General features: G+C 39.9%; 1 protein-coding gene across 7 annotated transcripts in view; it reads right to left on the bottom strand.

Annotated features, from left to right (window-relative positions):
- ZMYND8 (zinc finger MYND-type containing 8) overlaps positions 1-24,432 on the bottom strand; it is a 124,714-nt gene that overhangs the window by 85,335 nt on the left and 14,947 nt on the right. For 3 of the 7 annotated variants that reach the window (XM_048819511.2, XM_048819509.2, XM_048819510.2), the window contains one exon: positions 2,365-2,435. In XM_048819511.2, the coding sequence (XP_048675468.1) occupies positions 2,365-2,435 (71 nt within the window). Of the gene's footprint in view, positions 1-2,364; positions 2,436-7,538; positions 7,626-11,900; positions 12,038-12,593; positions 12,817-12,997; positions 13,104-24,432 lie in introns of those variants that run through there. The other 4 variants (XM_048819515.2, XM_048819512.2, XM_048819517.2 and 1 more) reach the window with 4 other exon arrangements.

The raw sequence follows: 24,432 nt of genomic DNA, 5'->3' as shown, positions 1-24,432 counted from the left end.
GACCCTAGGGCCAGAGAAGTTCTGTGCCCCCAACGACTGCCCCCACTTGCACACATCCCTGTTTCAAATACAAGTATACCTGTATACTATACCAGCAAACCTCTCCTAGTATGGATGCACCTTATACCAGAAAAACTGTTCATAGAGTAGATCCTGTCTACACTACAGAGTTTTGTCAATGCAAGTTACACTAACCTACAGCCACCGCTGTAATTAAACCACTGTACTGATGCAGCTGGCTGTAAGATTGCTCATGCAGACGCTCCATGCCGATAGGAGAGAGCTCTACCATCAACATAATTAACCTACCTCCAAAGAATGGTGGTAGCTATGTCGTACGGAGAGTGTCTCCTGCCAACATAGCACTGTTCACACTGGTGCTTCTGTGGGTGTAACTTATGCCGCTCAGAGGGTTGTTTTTTTTCACACACCTAAGCAAAGTAAGTTATACCCACAAAAGTACTAGGGTTGTCATGGCCTAACTGTGACACCAAGGGAAATTGACCGGCATAGCTATAATGGAATAACAGCTGGTCAATCTCCCAAATTAGACAGGCACTAAAACATAAAGCCAAATTCTCTGTAAGATTAACATCAGAACAGTAGAAAATAATAAGTAGAGAAAACAAGCTAAAAACAAACAAGACCACCCAGCAGTTCTAGAATCTCGTCACAATTTTTGCTGCTTTCTCAAATGCTAAGGGTTTTATTAATTTAGTCATCTTTTCTATTGTGAAAATACAGCTGTCACGTGAAATGACAAAGAAACAATCTTCAACCAAATAATAGCAGCCTGGAAAGTGGGAACTTGCCATACTCTTACCCCACTCATCTTAATGAGGTGTGACCATCAGGGACAAAGAATTTAAATGTCAATATTATTAAGCAGCGGATATTTCTGCTGGCTATTTTTCTTTTTCTTTGTTTTTAATTTGTTTGTTTTTTTAAACGCAGCAAGACAAGGCTAATTCAACATTAAATTTCTGCAGTTAAATCATTAAAAAATCATGGAATGCAAAAGGTTAACTTACAAACAGTCTCATGGTTTCTTCACAGGCTATGTCTTCACTGGCAAAAAGGTGTGTTTTTACAGCAAGATAAATAATGCATATTAGTCCTCTCATTGTAAAAAAACCACACCAGAAGACACAGCCACAAAGGGCTTGACTACACACAGAAGGTACAGTTTAACTTCAACTGGTTCATAAACTACCTTAGTTAAGCAGATGTAAATCTCTCTGTGGACACTCCTAACAGTTTGTCTTGCACCAGGCTTATCTTTCCCTACACGTGATAACTGTACACAAAGGCCTGTTCAGTGCAGCCCCACTGGTGTTAACAACATTGGGAACCCTAGTGGAGACAGGTCATTGACTGTGGCCACTGTTTTAAGTACTGCAGACCTGATTTGAGCAGCAGTTAGATGACAGTGTTTAAAATGTGGGCACACCCCATATACACCAAATCCAAATTTTTTTTTTTTAAAAGTACACTATTTAGGTCCTGAACTCCTTAAAAATCCTGACCCTACTGCTCTCCAAAAGCTGAACTGTTAGCAGCAATGAAAAGAAACAAAAATTAGGAAAGTTCACTAGTGCAGACAGGGCCTAACACTACAGCTATCTCAGCTGTAGAATCACGTTGGCTCATCCAAACTCCCAATTATATATATATATAAAGAATATGGATGGCCTGAGCCAGGGTTTCAAAATCCAGTTCAAAATCCATAGGACAGTCAGACACTACAGGGATGGAGATTTTCAGTTCTCTAGAATTCTGCAGCCTGCCCTGGCTTCCTGTCAGGATAATCAATGCATACTGCAGGGGTTCTTGAAATTATTCGTGCTCATGAGACCAATTTTTGTGGACAGGGAAAATTTCATGTTCCCTGTTATTTTTAGTGAAGTTATGATTAAGCATTTTTGGGACATGGTGACATCTTTTCTTTTTTAATCCCTTTTTGCCATTCCAAATTTAAGATGACTTCCAAGGAAAACCAGGCATGGTGAGAAGGGAAGACCACAAGAAGCTGACACATCTTGAGAGTATGGATCAAATTTTGACTACTGGAAGATTATACGTCAAAAAGAAATTGATGGTCTCAGATACAATGTATTCAGAGTATTATACCTGATAAAACCAAGGGATAATCCATAGCCTAATTCAAATACAAGATTAAAAAAACCCAAAGAATTAGAGAAAGGAGATTTTTCCATTAATTAAGCCAATATGCATTTAAGAATTCATGTTTTCAGTCTAGTTAGTTGCATTACAGATCACCATTGCACTGCTGATTTTAAACAAAGAATTCCAATTTCCTCCTGTGCTCTGGAATACAGATAAAGTACACTTTTCCTCACTCACCTTTGGATCGAGTGGAGATATCCATCCCCTCCACCACCTCCTGCTCTGCTTTTATTTCCTCTTCAGCCAAGCTACAGGAGTTAGAAAGAAATTTAGAATATATTATTTTCATATTTAGGTTCATTCACAAAAGCTTGAAGTGACACTGTCAAATACTTACGGCCAGAAATCTAATATAACTTTAAAGGTCCATTCTCAAGTGGACTATATGCTATCTGAACAGAGAGGGAATTTATCTTGCCTTTGATACACAGGGTATTTACCCAAATTTCACTCATTAATTTTAATGTGAGTTAGTCTTCCAACATCTATGGGAGATTATTTATATAGAACCATAAATATGCATGATACTTGATAGACAAGTAGGTGACAGGGTTCCCGTCCCAAAGAGTTTATAATCTACGGTCCAAATCCTACAAACTGTATGGACAGACTCCTGCATATGTTAGCACCTTACTAACTTCAGAGTGAAGAGATCTTTCTCTGCAGAACAGCTTGCAGGATTAGGGCCTAACATGTAATTTTACAGACAAGGGTTAAAATTTAGGATTTTAAAATTAGGCTCTACAATCTGAAAAAAATCAATTGTGTAATTCACCTCCATGCAACTCCACCAATAATAGCAATGGCAGGAGATATAGTGTAGACTGAACACAGGTGTTTTTACCACCATGTCATTCATCCCTACCCAGGCACTTCTACAGTATTCAGAGTAAGATTAGATGACAAGGTAGTACAAACACCTCTGACCTGCCTGCATTATAACTTCCACGTTGGTATCACTAAATGAAGAAATATGGATCTAAATTTTACCGGTTTAGATGAAGCTGTGGAAGGGAGGTAGAAGGAATGTAATTAATAAGACCGTCCAGCTGCACAAAGGTTTTGAGATTTGGCTGTTGTGTACAGACAAACTAAGGAAAAATCCTAATAAATACATTTTCAAGATATTGTTGTGCAGCTAGAAGTCAGCAGACTAACACATCATCCAAGATTTTGAAAACTGTGCTCATTTAAATCCATCTAGCACTGACAACAATGCTGTATACTACTACCATCATGGGTGGTACATGTGCTTTGCTTTGCTTTTCTGTAGGAAATGCTATATTTGTTTTTTTCTCTCTCTCTTTGTAATAAGGTTAATCTTTTAAAGTGCCCCCACCAAACTGGAATAAAGAGTATATAGTACATAATAATGTAAAGATAATAGTGACAGAAATAGCACTTCACATTATTATATACAATATGCTTCTTAGTCCAATTTAGTGGTGGTTTGCCAGTATGGAAATACGGTGGTGATCTGTGCTTTCAAAAAGGTAGATCCAGGTTCACATTTGGATTGGGCCATGGGAATCTTTAATAGTCTCAGTCAAATTTCCAATGGGCATTTGTCCAGATCACAAAACTACATACAATTTGGTGAAACAGGAAAAAAGAAAGGCAGTGGGGGCCCTGTAGGTCAGACCTGTCTCTTTCTGTCCACACTAAAATCTCAGCTTGTCTCTCTGATTAGTAGCTATCTAGACATCAGCTCAAGCTTAACGTGGCTTAAACAGAGCACTTAATTCTCACCCCGCACTACCAACCCACTCTACTACCTTCTTTCTCCATCACTGTAGACACCACCACCATCTTGTATGTCACTCAGGCCTGTAATCTGCACATCTTATTAAACTCAGACCTCTCTCTAGGTCATCATATCCAGGCTATGTCTCAATCTTGACAATTCTTTCTGCCTAATGTCTCTAAGAAAAGGCCTTTCAAGTCCATCCACACAGCGAAAACCTCTCATCCAGGCTCTCATCATATTGCATCTAAATTACTTAAATATCCTTTTCTCGGGCCTTGCCAAGTGCAATCTTGCCCATTCATATCCTCAAAATGTTGTTGCGAAGATCATTTTCCTAGCCCATCACTTTGACTGCATCACTCCTCTCTTTGCATCATTTCACCTGCCCCTACTTCTCTACCACATCAAACAGAAGTTATTCGTCTTCACTTTCAAGGCCCATCACTCACACCCTACCCTACCCTACCTATCATCATCTCTTTCAATACTGAAATGTCAGCTGTCTCCTCTGATTGGCCCATAATAGTAGCTTCCATTACCCACATGTTAAATGTTCAAACATGCACCTTCATGCTTTCTCCCACGCTGCTCCTCAGGACTGGGAGGAGCTTCCCATAAACATCTGCAAAGCTACCTCATTATCCTTCTTCAAATCCTTCCTTAAAACCATCTTTTTACACGATGCCTACAAAAAAACCTTGACAATGGTTAGACAACAGTTGCACTGAAGTCACTGCCTACCATGGTGACAAGTACGGTCTCTTTGTTTCATTGTACTCTCCCATCAGTCCGTCCGCAACCATCTATTGTCTTAGACTGTAAGTGGCTTGGGGCAGGGACTGGCTTTTTGTTTTGTTTGTACAACCCTTAGCACAATAGTGTTCTTGTCCAAGACTAGGGATCCTAAGTGCCATGATAATATAAATAATAATAAAGAATATAGAGGAACTGTGTATGAGTCAACTAGAAAAACAGATGTTGGAAGTCAATATAAAGATATACGAGCAAAGGCTTATTATATATGTCCCTGACTGTCCCTGTCAGAATTGAGATGTATTGGCATATGTGGACCAACGACTGCAACAGCAAGGGTACTGTTGGTCAGTACTGGCATGTATAAAAGTTCCAATAGGTGAGATCTGCTCAGCTCTCATCTAAACATGGCTGTCTCTAGCTAATGCTATCAAGTTTTTTACATTCATGAAAACTGAAAGGTCACTAACTTCACATAAGCTCTTTGTACCCTTTTAAAAAGGTGAAAGGCCATGTCTACGCTACAAGTTTTGCCTACAAAATGCTGTCGCTCAGGGGTGTGAAAAAACCATCCTCCTGAGCAACATAATTTACGCTGGCATAAGTGGTACTGTGCACAGTGCTTCTCCTGCCAACATAGCTACTGCTGCTTGTTGGGGGTGGATTAATTATGTCGACGGGAGAGCTCTCTCCTGTCGGCATAGAGTGGCTACACGAGAGATCTTACAGTGGCGCAGATGCATTGGTATAGCTGTGCCACTGTAAGCTCTCCAGTGTAGACACAGCCTGAAAGTTTTCATGCATCAATAAAACCAAGAAAAATATTCTTCCTAAATGTTTCCAAGTAGAACAAAATATCTTGACTTGACATGTCTCTTTTGTGTACTATAAAGGTGATGTCTGATGACAGTTTCTCTCTTAAGATCTGAAGATCAATAGAACATTCTGAATGCTGAAATGAATTCACTACTTGATAGAATCGTTTTGCATTTTTGTTAGATATATTTATACTTCTATTTTACTCTAACTGAAAACAAACTTTAACAGATACCTGCTGCATCATACATGGACTGGTGGCAGAAATGAAATTATGTATGGTCGAGCCCTAGAGAATAGAATGTATTTTTTTCCCCACAATGTACACTAACAATTCATCCCTCTCAATAAGAAGCACCCAAAATACTAAAATTTAAATAAAAACTCACAAGATCCTGAGCAATGAAGAAAACACTGACTTGCTGCTGAACAAAATTCAAAGTATGAGGAAAACAGAAACGAAATATAAATGTATTAATATAACTATGAAAGACATTTAAAGATTCACAATAATGAAATTACTTCAGAGATGTCTTGCATTATTTGGCTTGTTGCAGGACATTACAGCTCACATAGACAATCACTCTGCTGGCTGGGGTGTATGTGAATATTTACAGCTAGTTTAGGGTAACTTTTCCCAGAATTTATGCATCTTTTAAGCTTTCTCTCTTCCACTGCAACAAGCAATATTCTGAACGTGCTTTAAGCATCATAACCTTCCAATCTCAGTAATCTCACCATCAGCTTTTCCTCAGAAAAGGATTTCAAGTGCAATAATTCAATGACTGCAAGCTCCTAGTGACAAGTATCCTACTGTTTCCCATAGCAAAAAAGGGAGGAAAAGAAAAATCTTTGCATCAGTATAAATGCAAACAAAGAGCAAGTTCTGTAGGAACACACAGTAACTAGGAGATGAGACTAGACCATCATATAGACACATCACATTTTGAAAAGACCTCATTTCTACAGTACTGATTGCTTTTGTTATTTCATTTTTGTTCCAATCAGATGCATTACTATTATGTATAACTAAGAATATGATAGTTTGGGGTTACGTATCAGAAATGATAGTGGCATATACTCCATTAAGTAGATAGCTGAGTACAATATTTATCTTAGTCATTCTGCAACTAACTCTTATTTCCTTGACAAAACAAACAGAACATATTATAAAAAACTAGTAACTGAAATATACGCTTAGTCAATTAACAATAAAATTGGCAAAAACATGTATTACTCATTTAAGACCTGCCATACCTGTATTGACAGGGTTGCTATAAAAATGAAATTCAGTCACCAAAAATGTTAAAAGAAAACCAAACTCATTTCACACAAACTATTTTTAAACGTGATTACGGGGGGGTTTGGGGCTCAGGTTCTCTTTCTTGGGGAGAAGCTGGAGGAGAGGAGGAAAAAAGGGAAGGTTACAAATACAACTTATTTCTACCTAACAGAAAAATGCATTATTAAGTTAACTGAATAATGCTTTCCTTTATTAATATAAAAGAGTTATTCACTTATGCAATTTAAATTGTTAATTTCATACAATTAAAAAAACTGTTCTACAAAGGAAGATCTTCCTTTTATTAGTAATATTTATCTCAAAATGTACATATGTAAAAATATCTACATCTGGGCTTAACCTATGGTAACTACAGAGAATAATTAAAAAGTTGCAGATGAACTACTGCACCTTGACATTTAACCAAGAAAATCTGATGGATATGGAAAACCACCTAGAACAGCCCATGCCAACATGCACAATATTCTCAGTATACGTATGGGAATTATTTTAAGCCCAAGAACCATACATTTATGGAAGTCTTTTTTCCCCTTTAATTAAAACAAATACTGCTTTAAGACCAGAAGGACTAAAATTAAATTTTATCCTAAAGATAATTCCTGTTTCCTCTAGATCACACTTGTTTGTAGCAAATATAAATCATGATTTCAAAAAAACTGCATTCAATAAAAATTGGAAAAAAATATTAGCATGCCATTGCTGAATAAATAGCAGCTTTGTATAAGCACTCACCTATAACAGTCTCTTACTCATCGGTAGCTATGCTATTTATGCAGGATTCTTAAAATGGCGTCTGGCAGCACTGCACTGCCTCATTCCTGTACTGTAGCTAAAATGGTAGCAGTTTATTCAATAACTATATCTCTTGTTTAAACAGAAGTGCTATTTTCGAAGCAATCATCTAAATATCAGAAATGGTAAAGGATGACAAAGGGACACCTGACATCCAAATGTTTAACTAGCAATGCACAAGATTGGGAGTTTTGTGAAGTCACAGGTTACTAAGGAAATTGTTCAATTTCAGATTCAGTCTTCAGTGTGAATCTCACAGATTTGATTTTTTATTATGCTGAGTCCCCTGCAAAATGCCCACCTTGTATTAAGTAATTGAAATAATGTAAATAGTGCTTGTTCAACTGTATAGATAGGGCAACAATTAGGCTAGGTACCTATGCCAAAATGCAATACCCGATTTTTATTTTATTTCACACATTTAGGATATTCTAAAAAAATCTGTCCTATACAATATGCATTTAAAATAGCTTAGCACAAAGGAGAAAAAAAACAAGTAAAAAAGATGTGGTATCATTCAAATCTCTCTCAAAATGGGAGATAAACAGCTGAGGCCCAATCAATATAAATAGGATATTTATAGGCTTAGACCTCCAAAACATACAGGCACAGTTTGGTAATGTTTGTAAATAAAGATCAGTGCTATCTATATTAATGCTGCTAGTATAATGCTTATCACACACTTTTAATCTCACTGTGAGACACACAGATACTATGATAATTGGCAATAGTTATAAGACTGACAACTTCAGTCTGTGGCAAAGTATATGAAACTCAGCTCTATGCACTACACTTCCAAATTGGATATGAAAGTGGACACATGATTTCTATTAACAATAGAAATATTTTCTAAATCCAGTTTGAGAGGTCAGGCTAATGGCTTCGTGCAGTGGTGCACAAACTTTTCTTATCACAGCCCCCTTACCAGTAATTGACTCTGTCTGCATCCCACCTCCATTACTGCACAGCCAAGGTGTCCTTGGCAAAGAAGCTTGGGCTGAAGGAGGAGCGGGGGGCAGAACTGGGGATAAGGGTGGAATTGGGGCTAGAGGCGGAGCTGGCCTTGGGGTTGAGGGAATCAGGGCAGATCTGGGGGAAGAGTGGAGTTCCAGTTAGGGCCGGAGCTGGTCTGGGGGCAGAGCAGGGCTGGGTGGCGCTCCCTCCCTGCCCTCTGCAGGGGACTGGCCAAGGCCCCACGCCCCCCATAAAACATTCCTTCACATCCCCCTGGGGGGCATGCCTAATGGATCACTGGAGATCACTGTTTGGGGATCACTGGCCTAATGGATAATACTATGCACTGCTACATGAGTGCCCATGTTTGGGTGCAACTTCAGAAACCTCAAGGTGCCATCTGGGGCTCCAAAGTGATACAAAGCGTTCCATGTGGAAAAAGAAACAGGATGCAGTCTTTACTGAGACTTATCACCCCCTTGTTGATGATTCTGGATGGCACCAGTCTTAAGGTGCCTTGCTCTATCACGTCCCACCTGTTGGACGAACATGGCTACTAAAGCCTGATCTAAACTACAGGGTTAGATCAATGTAAGCTGCCATGTGTCGACCTAACTGTGGAAGTGTCTTCACTTACATTTGGCTCCTGCTGATGTAAGTGTCTCTCTACCCCCATTTAATAACACCACCTCCCTGAGCCGTGTACAGTCATGCTCGATGTAATTAGGTTGAGCAGTGTCAGTGTAGAGACTGCGTTGCTTATATCAACTATTACTGGCTTTCAGGAGCCACCCAGTTGTATTGCCTCAACTGACAATACAATTGATACAAGCGCTTCTGGTGAGGATGCACATCGCTGACACAAGGAGTCAAGTGTGTACGCATACAAGCAATTTAATAAATGTGGCGGCTGTATGCCGACATAATTTTGTAGTGTAAACATGGTCCAAGGTTTAAGAAAAATGAAAGAAAGCAAGAAAGAAGTGGGATTATTCACTGGCAAGCAGCCCAGAGAGAAAAGGTAAATGAAGCCAGTGGACACTAACATGGAGGAGCTAATTTTACATACTAATTTTTGTACTGTGAAGGTGAAAGTCCCTTTAGCATATGCTTCTTCCAAGGTCAATGAAGTGAGGGGGAAGCCTATTTTTACTCAGACGCCTGAAGGAGAGAGGAAAAGAAATCAGATTTGAAGTTATTTGTACTTTGCATCATTTCCTTATGGGTATACTACATATTGTCACCGGTTTCAAAAAGTCACTAATTTTTCCCTAGCACTACTTAACTCCCAGCTAAAATAGTTTGCCTACGAAGTATGAAAGGGACATGTGGCTTTTAAAAAGCTATTGTTTTCATCCTTATTTATAATCCAGATCACTCTTCTGTTTCTCCCCATTACATTCTTTGTATAGCTAATTACAAAAGTAACTGGATGTTGCCACTAAATAATAATGGCTAATCATATTCACCCTGGACAAGTAAAATAACTCTTTAGTTGCTAAAAAATTTAAAGAGCAATTATACGATTAAATCCTAGTTACACCAGAACAATGGCCACCTTCTACAAATGGTATATACCTCAACTACATTGCTTCATGCACGTTCAGTGTAATTGTGAAATGAACAAGAATCAGCCCTGTAAAATCTTTGGCTACAAGGAATACATGCTTTTTTCCCTGTCTCCGTCACTTAAACAAAACCCCACACCCCATCTGGCCTGAACATTAGAAAAACAGCACACAGTGTTTCCTATTATGCAGTCTATAACAGTGAGTGATCGCATCATACCTTGACAAAGCACCAAAAATACATGAAATTCTTCAGCTTAGCTGAATTTGCTCTACTTAGATGGAACAAAGATGGTAGAAATTTCCAGAAGGCCTTTCTCAGTCTTGCCACTGCAATTGTCAATCTTTAACCTACACTCTGTTTCTATTGGCTCAAGGACTCCATGGAGCAGCGTGATTGGGCTGATCTGTAAAACAACACTGCTGTCTCTACCTTGCCTCAGACATCTTGCTGCAATGCAGACATTTATTTTTTGTGAACTATAAAAGAATTATATTTGAGTGATTAAAAATAGCGAACTTAGATTCACAATGCTATGTTTCATTACATGCACAAGGGCAGCTTATACAAATATACTTCACTGTCAACAATGTGTCAGGAGGTGCAGATTTGAAACAGATCCTTGTTTAACAAAACCTGTGGGAGCCATTTTAATGCAAGCTTTTTGATTGCAGCTCACTTATTCCTGCTTCCTCATATTAAATATAATATTATGCAATGTTTAAGACTCCAAACCAAATTGCTAATGTGTATATACTGTTATTAGGAAAACTATGCCCAAATGCAATTTCTCGTTTTAGCAATCACAGAATAAAAACAGCATAAACTCATTATTTCTTAGGTGCATTATCACCTTTGCGTATGCTGAAAAATATATTGTCATATGTAAGTACTATAAAAACATGAAGCAACAGTACACTTCAGCAATGGTTTAGATTGTGATCTGCATTAAGCATTTTTTACCATATAATAATCTTATGGGTTTTTCCATTTTCAAGAAAAGGCAAAGAAGTAACCAGAGTTAAATGGCTACGTTACAGTATGTTATCAATCTATGGGACCCTTCTATAAAAGTTACAATGACTAGGTATAATCATTTCTAGATCCACATTAGATTTGTGTCCATTCTTAACACTGTATGGTCTGGACTACTATAAAACTGCAAAAATTAGATCAAAAGCACCAAATAAGATGTTTCTGATAATTACATTGCTATGAGAAAATGTGCAGTGAAAAGCAACTTAAGATATACATACAAGTGTTACATCTCAACTATGAAACAAAGGCACGAGGTGTTCAAAATTTGTAATAAATCAAACAAAATCTGATTTTAGGTGATATTTCATGTAATCTCAAAAACACAGACTTAAGAAGAAATATCCCTTTAACTGTGTAAAGTACTCAGTAAAGTACTGCTGAGTACTAGCACTTTCATTACACTTCAAAAGCCTGAGGAACAACCAAACGGAGCTCTAGCCTCCAAACATGTTAATTAAGGATCTAGGAACAAAGCGTAAGTAAAAAAATTTTCACTGGCCACAGGTAAACAGGAAGCTTAAGCTTCAAGTTTAGCAGCATATTATCAGAAAAACAGTACATTCAAAAGGGAACACAGCTTACTTGAACAAGTCATTTAAAATAGATACTGATCAAAGCTCCAATTTTTTTACATGACTAGCCACTGACAGTACTTCATCTGCTGGACTAGTGGCCCCCTGTTAAAACCAAAAATTGTTAAACTATTAAAAATGTTCAGAGAGCAGCACACTGCTTACTTACCAACTGTTCAAGCAACCATCTCATTTTTCCACAGTTAAGAAGATACAACAGGCTGGCAGATTTGGGAATTGATCAAAAGGGAAATTTTTGAAACAATTACGTAGCAATAAACCAAAATCAAAATAAAGACCCCCTCCCCCCCAAAAAAGACTATAACCAAAAATGAACAACATGTAATACTGTTAAGAACCAGACATGATTTTATATCTCCTGGACTCCACAACACAGAACTGAGGCTGCTACAGAGTAAAACAAAAAGGCACAGATAAAAGGTACATAAATTTATTTTAACTATGCAAGAGAAGGAAGCTAAGAGTCGAAAAATATTTTTTCTTTGAAGAATTAGGAATTTAAACAGATGTACTGCTGCATTTTATTGACCAAAAAACTAAATCTAAAACCTGCAGTTTGAGAAACTTCTTTTAAAGGAACAAAATGTTAACCATACATTGTCCTTCAGAAAGAGAAACACATTGTATTAACTACTCCTGTAAGAAAAAAGTTCAATATCCATTTCAAGTAAAGATAAGCTGCATAAAAAACATGATGCAACAGCACAATACCACCTAGGCCCAATATCTACAATCTGCCATTAGCACTTTTTGCTGATGTCCAGGTTTTTTAAAATCCCATATTTTCTCAGAGATAACTTAGCTTCGCTATTCCATTCACTGTTTAGAAAGGTAAACTTGCCTGTTCTGCTGTCTGCCATTATCCCTGCTTGACTCCCTGTAGGGCAGTTAAATGCATCTGCTCCCTAGCTTCCATTTTCTCTTCAGCAGGCATGTGACACAACAGACAATAGTGCTGGCAAACTGCTCAGAGACAGAAAGCTTCTTTGGAATACCAGGATCTTGATAAAGTCTAAAAACACCATCCTCCTGTGAAGAAGTAGGTATGCCAAGGTTTTGCCAGTCTGCAAAATAAAGCTATGGCTAATGGCTACTAACCATGTGACCCAAGAAAGCAAATTTAAACAGTTTCAACTTAATAAAGTGCAGTGGTGTCTGTTTTGCGCAACAAATCACAGAGAATCACACTGTTAACCCACAACTCATAGGTCTTAGAGAAAAAAAAATGTAAAAAGTAAAGCTTACCTCTGTGGATGCATTGTTAACACAGTGTTATGTCAATACTTATAAAACATGGAGGACAGGCTCTCAGTATTCAGACAGAAAGGGCTTGGCACTTCAGCTTGATGATCTGTCTTCCTAATAAAAGCTAATCCTGGATTGGCTACTTTGGTAAATCTGAATGTAAAGCTTCAGGGGATTGGCTGAAACACTTCCTGAGCGATTATCTTTGTGCAGCTCTGGCAAGCAGGAGCCATCCTGTGCATAGAGAAGACAGGCTAAGCTAGGCCTATTTCAGCAAAGAAACTTAAAAAGAGGTCCTATACATGAACCTTGGTACAAAACAGTCAGATTTTCAAACAGAGGAAAGTGATCACTAACTGCTTGCTCAAATAAAGCAGTGTGCCTCAAACTAGCAATGCTGACTGCACTCAGATATTTTAAACCTGCAGAAGGGAAGGTTCATCCAGGTCACAAAAGCTATTCTTTCTAAGAGAAAAGCTAAATTCACTTTGCTGCCATTCTGAAGTGTTGCCCACCTAGTGAAAGCCATGATTAGAAAAGGGAGGAGCGCATCTAGAAACAGAACATGCATGAGAGGGAACAAAATTAAACAAATACTGAAGGATCAGGAGGAATCATTTATTACATTTTAAAAACCCAAACCCGCACCCACTAGTCAGATACACAGAGCACAATTCCATTAGATACTTAGTGTAAACAGTATAGTTAATGTTTGATTTCTACAAAAATTATTGTATAATGTATTTCAGATTATAGAGTAGGGAGCTCATTACACACACATCTACCTTTCTCCTAATTTAAAAACAAAATGCTGCAGAAAATAATACAAATTGTCAATATCACACCAGATACTATGTTCTCCAATTCCCCCTCCCCCACCCCTCAGGCCTTCCAAATCTGTCAGTTAAACAAAAATCTGACTTCCGTATTAGTCGGCTGCAGCTGCCGCTTCCTGTCTATTAACCCTGTCAGATTCAGTACTTTTTAAGATGTAGGTCTGAAGAAGATATGGGTTTCAGCATGTGGAAAAATACCAGTCTGCTTTCAGATGGAAGCATGAACATCAGCACAGCTCTCTAGATTTTACAGCTTTTTACTTCGGTTTCTACCCTAGATTAAGACTTTGCAGAATGAAGGAATTTGAAAAAAATAGAATATGATTTGAGTTAAAATGCAATCCATTTAAACAATCAGTTTGATTTAGAGCCATTTCTCAATCACTTTACTAAAATAAAATGAGCGTTCATCCTCTTCCAAATATCCTGTGATTCAATTCTCTTTCTTACTGCAGAATGTAGAAGAGTAGCAGATTTCTCACTATGCCAAAAGAGGGAAAGGCACAATCAGATGGAGATGTTAAGGGCCAAACTTTCACAAAGGCCTCGGCCTAGTCTTTACATTTGTACTCAAAATATTGCACCTGAAAAACTGGGAAGCAAAAAAATTCTATAGGCACCTGCAAATTACAGTGCTCATGGACGTTATAGACAAAAAGAGACTGATTATGAAAATGTGACCTTTTATTAAACAAACTTTTTTTGCATAAACAAAGAGGGAGGAGGGAAGGGACGGGACAGATTTAAGATTTAAACATTAAATAGAAAATGAACTAAAATAACCAAAGCAAAGCTAAACATTCTTACAATACTGAATTGGGATTTGATGCAGAACACAGGATTGTACAAAAGCAGGCAGTAAAAAGCCTCTCCCTGAAATCAGGAGGAAGTCTAGTTGCCAGTGAAGCCCGCACAAGACTTCCTACTTTGCCCTTAAGAGTTATTGATTCCTAAAACAACCTCTACAAATAAAGCTAATAAACCCCACCACACCACCTGAAAGGACAGAATCAGTTTACCACACGAGTATAAATGCTTTTCCATTGTGAATCTGCTGACTCACAAATGTGCAATTCAAAACAAAAAATAATCCTAGGCTGTAGTGTTGCATGCTGAATTAAAGTAGTTTCTGAGACAACAAGCACCTTTTAAGAGGAAATCCCAACCCACCATGTCACAAAACAGCGTATATTTTTCAGTGCACTTGCATTTTAGGCTGTACCAGCAGACTGAAAGCCCCAAGTGCAATGCTCACTTATTTCCTAACCAATTATGGAGTCTCTGCTGGAAGCGTTTTCCCTTTTAACCCTGGCAATATTTTTCAGGGCAGAGATCAGGAAGGCTCACGGATTACATGGGCAGTTTAGTTCTGTTTTAGGAATGTAGCAGAAACAGAATGCCTCTATTAAGGGAAACGTACAGCCCACTACAGCAGCAACAAAACATTGGAAATGCATGACATTCAAGTGAGCATTTGCAGCAGTATTCTATTAATAGCTCAAGCCCTTCAAAGCAGGTTTCTTTCTCACTGTGTGCCTAAAACACTGTGCAGCAAAGGATTATTTCCTCTGATGCATAAATATGCAGGTGTTGGTTTTTTCCATGCAGTAGCTATAAGAGAAAGGGAATTATCAACTACTAAAATGTATTCTCATTAGACAGACAACAAACTGTGTGGCTCTGATATCATTCACATTACAAACAAAAAACTTAACTCCCTATGAAGTGCAGTGAACGAATAAAACTGACCATAGTATTTGTCAATGCTCTCTGCTAAGCAAGACGTGGCTCTGTGAAAGCAATGGTGCTGATGGTGGCTGGGCCTGGGCACATCGCCAAGATGACACACTCGTCCTTAGGGAGAAGATCGGCCACACAGGAGACAGTAACTTATTGGCTGATGCACAGAGTGGCAACAGCAACAGCCTTAGAGGAGGCCTAAAGTTCTACCCTTTTTATTCAAGGCCTGACTAGAAAGACTGGTCTATTTGTCTTTGGTCATAAGCCAGTAAAACAAGAACAAAACCCAGAAAGGGTGTACTGCTCAGAATTGGGGTTTGTCCATTATTTTAAAAATATGAAATCAGGAAGGAGAATGCTTCTCTGTTTTTTTGGCCCTGTTAGACACATTTTACTACAGTAGATGGAAGCTCAAATTAAGGAGTTACAGGAATCAGGGGTGCAATCAGTAAATGATGTCTGTTATCCTGTAACAAAAGACAATTCCTACTGCTGCTTGACCAATTCTCTTTCATGGGAGTTGTGAATGTTTTGGGTGGGGAAGAGCAAAGAAAAAAAAGAAGAGGGGAAGAAATCAAAGAGCTTTGTTAAGGTGAGAGAGAGCGATTGCAGAGATAAAATTAGCTAGTACAAAGGTGCACAACGTTATTACACAGGAGGGCCTCAGAAACCTAAGCACACCCTTGTGTGGGCTAAACAGATTCTACATTTTTAAATAAGATTTAAAGTCACCCTGTATTGATTTATATTTTAAGTTCAGCTTGTTTTGTATCAGAGTAACAGCCGTGTTAGTCTGTATTCGCAAAAAGAAAAGGAGTATTTGTGGCACCTTAGAGACTAACCAATTTATTTGAGCATAAGCTTTCGTGAAGTGAGCTGTAGCTCACGAAAGCTTATGCTCAAATAAATTGGTTAGTCTCTAAGGTGCCACAAGTACTCCTTTTCTTCTTGTTTCGTATGTATTTAGAAAGGTTGTTTCTATGTATAGTATTGTTTATTTAAAAACAAAGAAATCAGTGCATAAAACGTGTATCAGAATTAAAGAACACGGGGGGAAAAACAGGAACACACACATAACCTTCTCCCTAATCACAAATAAAGAGTTTATTTTCTGAGTTAAAAGTCTGAGGTTGTTTCTCAGAAACCAGTTTGCTGAAGTTTGTCTCAAAGCGAGAGACACATGACAACAAAATGATAATGAATCAGCCATTAGTATAGTGTGTTGAAGCAGGCCGTGGGCCTTATGAAATTCACTGATGGGCCGTGTACAACCCGCAAGCCATATGTTGGGCCTCCAGACAGCAAATGTGAAAAATCGGGACAGGGGTGGGGGGTAATAGGCACCTATATAAGACAAAGCACCAAATATGGGGACTGTCCCCATAAAATTAGGACATCTGGTCACCCTAGGCACCCCTGAGCTAGCATTTGGCCAGTACAATGCTTTGAAGAGGTAAGATATTACGAGACAATGGGGAAGTGGGTGGGGGTGGGGTTGGGGGGAAAGGATGAGAGCAGGAAGAGAAAGAAAAACAAGTGAAAGAGATATATCGGAAGGACAGAACAGGTCAGGTGGGGGGGGGGGAGTGGCACGATATGTGAAAGAAAATGTAGGATCAAATGAAATAAAAAATCTTTAATGAATCCACATGTTCCATAGAATCTCTATGGATAGTAATTCCATGCTCTAATAAGAATATAACAGTAGGGATCTGTTATCGACCACCTGATCAGGACAGTGATAGTGACGATGAAATGCTAAGGGAGATTAGAGAGGCTATCAAAATAAAAAACTCAATAATAGTGGGAGATTTCAATTATCCCCATACTGACTGGGTACATTTCACCTCAGGATGAAATGCAGAGACAAAATTTCTCGATACTTTAAATGACTGCTTCTTGGAGCAGCTGGTACAGGAACCCACAAGGGAAGAGGCAATTCTTGATCTAGTCCTGAGTGCAGCGCAGGATCTGGTCCAAGAAGAAACTATAACAGGACCGCTTGGAAATAGTGACCATAATATAATAACATTTAACATTCCTGTAGTGGGAAGAACACCTCAACAGCCCAACACTGTGGCATTTAATTTCAGAAAGGGGAACTATGCAAAAATGAGGAGGTTAGTTAAACAGAAATTAAAAAGGTACAGTGACTAGAGTGAAATCCCTGCAAGCTGCATGGACACTTTTCAAAGACACCATAACAGAGGCTCAACTTAAATGTATACCCCAAATTAAAAAACACAGTAAAAGAACTAAAAAAGAGCCACCGTGGCTTAACAACCATGTAAAAGAAGCAGTGAGAGATAAAAAGGCATCTTTTAAAAAGTGGAAGTCACATCCTAGTGAGGTAAATAGAAAGGAGCATAAACACTGCCAAATTAAATGTAAAAATGTAATAAGAAAAGCCAAAAAGGAGTTTGAAGAACAGCTAGCCAAAAACTCAAAAGGTAATAACAAAATGTTTTTTAAGTACATCAGAAGCAGGAAGCCTGCTAAACAACCAGTGGGGCCCCTGGACGAACGAGATACAAAAAGAGCACTTAAAGATGATAAAGTCATTGCGGAGAAACTAAATGAATTCTTTGCTTCAGTCTTCACGGCTGAAGATGTTAGGGAGATTCCTAAACCTGAGCCGTCTTTTGTAGGTGACAAATCTGAGGAACTGTCACAGATTGAAGTGTCGCTAGAGAAGGTTTTGGAATTAATTGAGAAACTTAACAGTAACAAGTCACCGGGACCAGGTGGCATTCACCCAAGAGTTCTGAAAGAACTCAAATGTGAAATTGCAGAACTATTAACTACGATTTGTAACCTGTCCTTTAAATCCTTTACTGTACCCAATGACTGGAAGATAGTTAATGTAATGCCAATATTTAAGAAGGGCTCTAGAGGTGATCCTGGAATTATAGACCGGTAAGTCTAACGTCAGTACCGGGCAAATTAGCTGAAAACAACAGTAAAGAATAAAATTGTCAGACACATAGAAAAACAAAAATTGTTGCGCAAAAGTCAACATGGTTTCTGTAAAGGGAGATCGTGTCTTACTAATCTATTAGAGTTCTTTGAGGGGGTCAACAAACACGTGCACAAGGGGGATGCAGTGGACATAGTGTACTTAGATTTCCAGAAAGCCTCACCAAAGGCTCTTACATAAATTAAGTTGTCATGGGATAAGAGGGAAGATCCTTTCATGGATTGACAACTGGTTAAAATACAGGGAACAAAGGGTAGGAATAAATGGTAAATTTTCAGAATGGAGAGGGGTAACCAGTGGTATTCCCCAAGGATCAGTCGTAGGACCGATCCTATTCAACTTATTCATAAATGATTGGGAGAAAGGATTAAACAGTGAGGTGGCAGATGATACTAAACTGCTCAAGATAGTTAAGACGAAAGCAGATTGTGAAGAACTTCAAAAAGATCTCAGAAAACTAAGTGATTGGGCAACAAAATGGCAAATGAAATTTAATGTGGATAAATGTAAAGTAATGTACATTGGAAAAAATAACCCCAACTACACCTACAATATGATGGGGGCTAATTTAGCTACAACTAATCAGGAGAAAGATCTTGGAGCCATCGTGGACAGTTCTCTGAAGACGTCCACACAGTGTGCAGCGGCAGTCAAAAAAGCAAATGGGATGTTAGGAATCATTAAAAAGGGGATAGAGAATAAGACGGAGAATATCTTATTGCCCTTATATAAATCCATGGTATGCCCACATCTTGAATACTGCATACAGATGTGGTCCCTTCATCTCAAAAAAGATACACTGGCATTAGAAAAGGTTCAGAAAAGGACAATTAAAATGACTAGGGGTTTGGAATGGGTCCCATATGAGGAGAGATTAAAGAGGCTAGGACTTTTCAGCTTGGAAAAGAGGAGACTAAGGGGGGATATGATAGAGGTATATAAAATCATGAGTGGTGTGGAGAAAGTGAATAAGGAAAAGTTATTTACTTGTTCCCATAATATAAGAACTAGGGGTCACCAAATGAAATTAATGGGTAGCAGGTTTAAAACAAATAAAAGGAAGTTCTTTACTCAGCGCACAGTCAACCTGTGGAACTCCTTGCCTGAGGAGGTTATGAAGACTAGGATAATAACAGGGTTTAAAAGAGAACTGGATAAATTCATGGAGGTTAAGTCCATTAACGGCTATTAGCCAGGATGGGTAAGGAATGGTGTCCCTAGCCTGTTTGTCAGAGGGTGGAGATGGATGGCAGGAGAGAGATCACTAGATCATTACCTGTTAGGTTCACTCCCTCTGGGGCACCTTGCATTGGCCATTGTCAGTAGACAGGATACTGGGCTGGACGGACCTTTGGTCTGACCCAGTATGGCCATTCATATGTAGATGGAAGGGAGAAGAGGAGATGCGGGAAAAGGAGAAAAATAAGAAAGGCAGAGTTCATCCTGCACAAACTTCACCCCCACCTGCCAGAAGCAAGAAGCTATTTCCCCCCCACCCCCGAGAGCTCCAGTCAGGATACGCCATCCATCAACAGTGCCAAAACTGCGCCCCACCATTCACTACAGGTAGGAGGCACCATTTCTTAAGACAGGGGTGGGCAAACTATGGTCCGCGGGCTGGATCCAGCCCATTACGGCTTTGAGGGAGGTACCAGCAGGCCAGGGCAGCGCGTGGAGCCCTCTGGGGCCAGAGGAATGTGGTACCAGCCAGTTCCAGGAGTGGCACAGGCCAGGGCAGGCAGGCAGGGAGCCTGCCCTGGCCTCAGCGCACGCCGCTACCACCCCAGAGCCACTCCAGGTAAGCGGCGCCGGGCTGGAGCCCGCACCCCGAACCTCTGCTGCACCCCAACCCCCTGCACTGAGCCCCTTGCTGCACCCCGCACTCCTCCTGCACCCCAACCCCTTGCCCTGAGCTTCCTGCCGCAGCCCAACCCCCTGCCCTGAGCCCCCTCCCACACTCCACACCCCCTCCTGCACCCCAACTCCCTGCCCTGAGCCCCCTCATACATCCTGAACCCCTCCTCCGCCCCAACCACTTGCCCCGAGCCCCTTCCTGCCCACTGCACCCCCTCTCACACCCCAACCCCTTGCCCCAGCCCTACATTCATGGCCCTGCATGCAATTTCCCCACCCAGATGTAGCCCTCAGGCCATTAAGTTTGCCCACCCCGTCCTAAGAGGACCATTGGAGGCACCTACCAAAGACAGGGAGTGCCATCCTCCAGAGACCTCCAGAAACTCTGCCCACTGCTCACTATGGGCAAGAGGAGTGTTTCCTGGAGAGCCCCAAACACCACACCTTCTGTCTAACACTGGCAGAGGTCTCATTCAAGCAGAGAAAATTGCAGCAGCCCGAGACAGGTCTCCAATCCCCCAACATACAATGAGAAATACAATTGGAAATAAAAGTAAAAGAGAGCCAATAGGGAAGAGGTGTTTGAAGGGGGGAGGGGGAGAATATACACTCCATAAGGAAATAAGTGGGTTGTTCACAGCCTCAGAAGAGAAGCCTAATGGATTAAAAACCCACAAGGAAAGGAGAGACGGACCAGCGGGTGACAGACAGGTCACAGTCCTGCATGTGTGCATGTGTGTGTGTGAGAGAGAGAGACAAACACACACAATGGAAGAGGAGTCACATTCCCGATGGAAAAGCAGAAAGGGGAGAGGGAGAAAATTACATTTCTCTAGCATTAAAAGGCTTGTAGACTGACTTGGGGTTTCTAAGTCTCTGAGCAAGAGGCCTGTCTTCTGAACATGGAATTCTAAACACTAATTCAGTGTCTTCCCTTGACAGAGATTGTTCCCCTTCCCCATTTTATTCTGAACAAGCCGCAGTGCCAGTAACTGCCTACAGATCATGGCTAGAGCTCGAGATTTGCAATCTAAGCAGCAGTTTCCAAATTGTCCCCACCCTGGAGCTCCTCTTTTAAACATCTCACTAAATGGGTCTAGAGGTGACTCTAGAGCTTCTGCATTTCTAGAATTACTGCCAGAGGCTCAGCTATTTGACCTGCTGGAGGAGCTGGTACTTTTGTCAGAGGCCCACAAAGAGAGTCTGCCTAGGCCACGTGACTGAGATGAGCTGATTTGCCACCAAGCTAGAGAGATGTACATTCTGTAGTGGCCAGATGTACATTCACTTGTCTATCTGGACAATATTTTTGTAACACTTCTGGTTTGGTTTGTTTGTTATGGCTCATACTGATTCTTCCTTGTCTCACTGTAGATTAAGTATGCAGACTGGAGAGGCTGATTTTATTTATTTATTTGTAATAGGTGTTAAAAGTATTTGCCATGTTATTAAAGCAGGGCATAAGAGAATAATAGTTCTCAGCAGAAATTTTCATATGTTGAAATAATATGCATGTCCTCCTCTTAAAGAATGTCTCTGTTCATGCTCAGTCATTTGCCAAAGACATACTTAAATCTCCAAAGCATGCTAGATTCCTAGCTGCAGTGGTGTTTTAAAGAAGGTGCTGCAGCAGCCAGTGTAAAGGATTCTGAGGCCCCGTGGAGGACTTGTCCTGTACGTAATAGGATATCTTGTGCAGAAACAGGAATATCCAAGTTGGGGAGAAACTCCCCAGGCAGAAAAGAGTGGTTTGGGACTGACTGAGTGTGAGTGAACACTCTGGCTCCAATGCTATTATACCAGCGCATCATTAGTCTATGTGTGAGGGCACATCTGATTTTATTTTCCATTAGCCCATGTAGGTGTTAGAATACTGGGTGGGTCCTTCCAAGAAAAGCTGACATCTCTCTTGACAATGTTTTACAATTAATTATTTTATATGCTGGTGATTAAGGCTCCAGTTTATCCACAGATCTTGGTTCCAAGATTTCTATGTTAAAAAAACAAGCAAACAAACGAACAAACACCTCAACCATGTCTTTGGACATTTGGGGATTTTTTTGCATGAGAACCTTTCTAAATGTCCTGTCCTTTCCTTTCCTTTCCTTTCCAGTTCTACTGCTAAACCATGTTCTGTGTTGGCTAAACCTTGTCTTGACTTCTGTAACCACCTCCTTTCTGGACTTCCCGCTCCAAGTCTATCCAAAATACAGTACTGCAATAACATTCAAAAATCATGAATCAGGGTCACCAACAATCATGAGATTGGTTTTTGTTTTTAAATTTATAAATTAAATAAGATACATTTTGGATTATTTTCATCTACCTTGTAATTTTTGATCCTTCAGGCTACATGTTTTCAAGCATTTCTCTGGAACCATGAGAAGCCATAAACTTACTTTTCCTTTTTTTAAATAAAAGTGGAGATTCTCATGTATTCAAAAGACTGCAGGAGCCGGCGTCTTTAAGAAGCACACTAAAATATCATAAGCCATGTAATAAAAAATTACAAGGATTGGTAATGGAAAATATTTGCTGCTACCATAATCTTCCCTCTTCCAATCTCTGACTTCATCACCACTCACCTCTACAAATCATGACCAGCTCATCCCCAGTTTTAATCTCAAAAAGAAAAGGAGTACTTGTGGCACCTTAGAGACTAACCAATTTATTTGAGCATGAGCTTTCGTGAGCTACAGCTCACTTGATGAAGTGAGCTGTAGCTCACGAAAGCTCATGCTCAAATAAATTGGTTAGTCTCTAAGGTGCCACAAGTACTCCTTTTCTTTTTGCGAATACAGACTAACACGGCTGTTCCTCTGAAACCAGTTTTAATCTCGTCACCAACTCCTTGTTTTGCATGGTAAATGTAGCTATGGTGTGACTTTCAAGGCTTTTCACACCTGCAGTTCCTCCTCTTCATTCTATATTATTCCCAATCCTCTCTCCTAATTACTTTCCTTGTCTCCTTCTCCCACTCTGGGCTGTACAACTTTCCTCTTGCCACCACTACATTTGGAACAGCCTCTTATGCCCTGTGTGCCAATCATTCTACCTCTCCTCCATCAAATATATCATAAAACCACTTTCACAAAGTTTCTGATATCTCCATCAATGTTTCCATGCTTTCCGGCCTTTGTAATGTATTGCACATGCCTAACCGACACTAAAATCCTTGGGGCTGGGACCTTGTCTTTTCCATGTTTGTGGATGGACTGAAGAAGAAAATGAGTTTGCAATATAAAACTGAGAACAAGCACCACTTGTTCTACTTGTGGCCTTTCCCTGATACAGGAGACCTGGCTTCACAACAGAAGTAGAAGGCTGGCCTGCCATTAGCATGCATTTCATTCTCATTAACTAGCATGTACACACACAATTATATTCATTTCAGTACCTATGGAGTTTCTTTTTGCAGAAGATGGTGATATACTCTTTTCTTGCACTGTCTGATACATACTCAATGTTTGTTAAGCTTTCTTACTACTAATTGGTAGCTGGTGACTATGATGAAATGCTTTCCTGAGCTCAACCCAGGGCTAGTCTACACTGGCAACGTTAAAGTGTTGCTGTGGCTTGTTTAGTGGCTGAGTGCTGGGAGAGAGCTCTCTCACTGCTCTGAAAAAAAAAAAAAAACCCACCTCCACGAGGAGAGTAACTCCCAGCGCTGGGAGCAAGGGGTGCAACTCCCAGCGCTGGTGCACTGTCTACACTGGCGCTTTACAGCACTGAAACTTGCTGTGCTTAGGGGGGTGTTTCTTCACACCCCTGAGCAAGAAAGTTGCAGCGCTGTGAAGTGGCAGTGTAGACAAGGCCCCAGTGAAAAAAGTCAGAGCTGGGCTTGCTGTGAAGGTGTTTATGTCCTTATCAAGGCCATTGTTCTGAAACGGTGGAGGCACAAAAGTAGGGAGAAGAGAACAGGGGGTGAACTGAGTTGTATCAACAGTGCTATCTGTTAATAAGGTAACAAGAGCAGTAGCTCAGAATGATTACCTTCATTAGTTAGACTACATAAGTAGCAATCTTGA

This window comes from Caretta caretta, chromosome 13 (assembly GCF_965140235.1).
Source record: "Caretta caretta isolate rCarCar2 chromosome 13, rCarCar1.hap1, whole genome shotgun sequence".
Classification (NCBI taxonomy): Eukaryota; Metazoa; Chordata; order Testudines; family Cheloniidae; genus Caretta; species Caretta caretta.
Note: the sequence above shows the minus strand (reverse complement) of the source record. Positions and strands in the feature narration are given on the sequence as shown.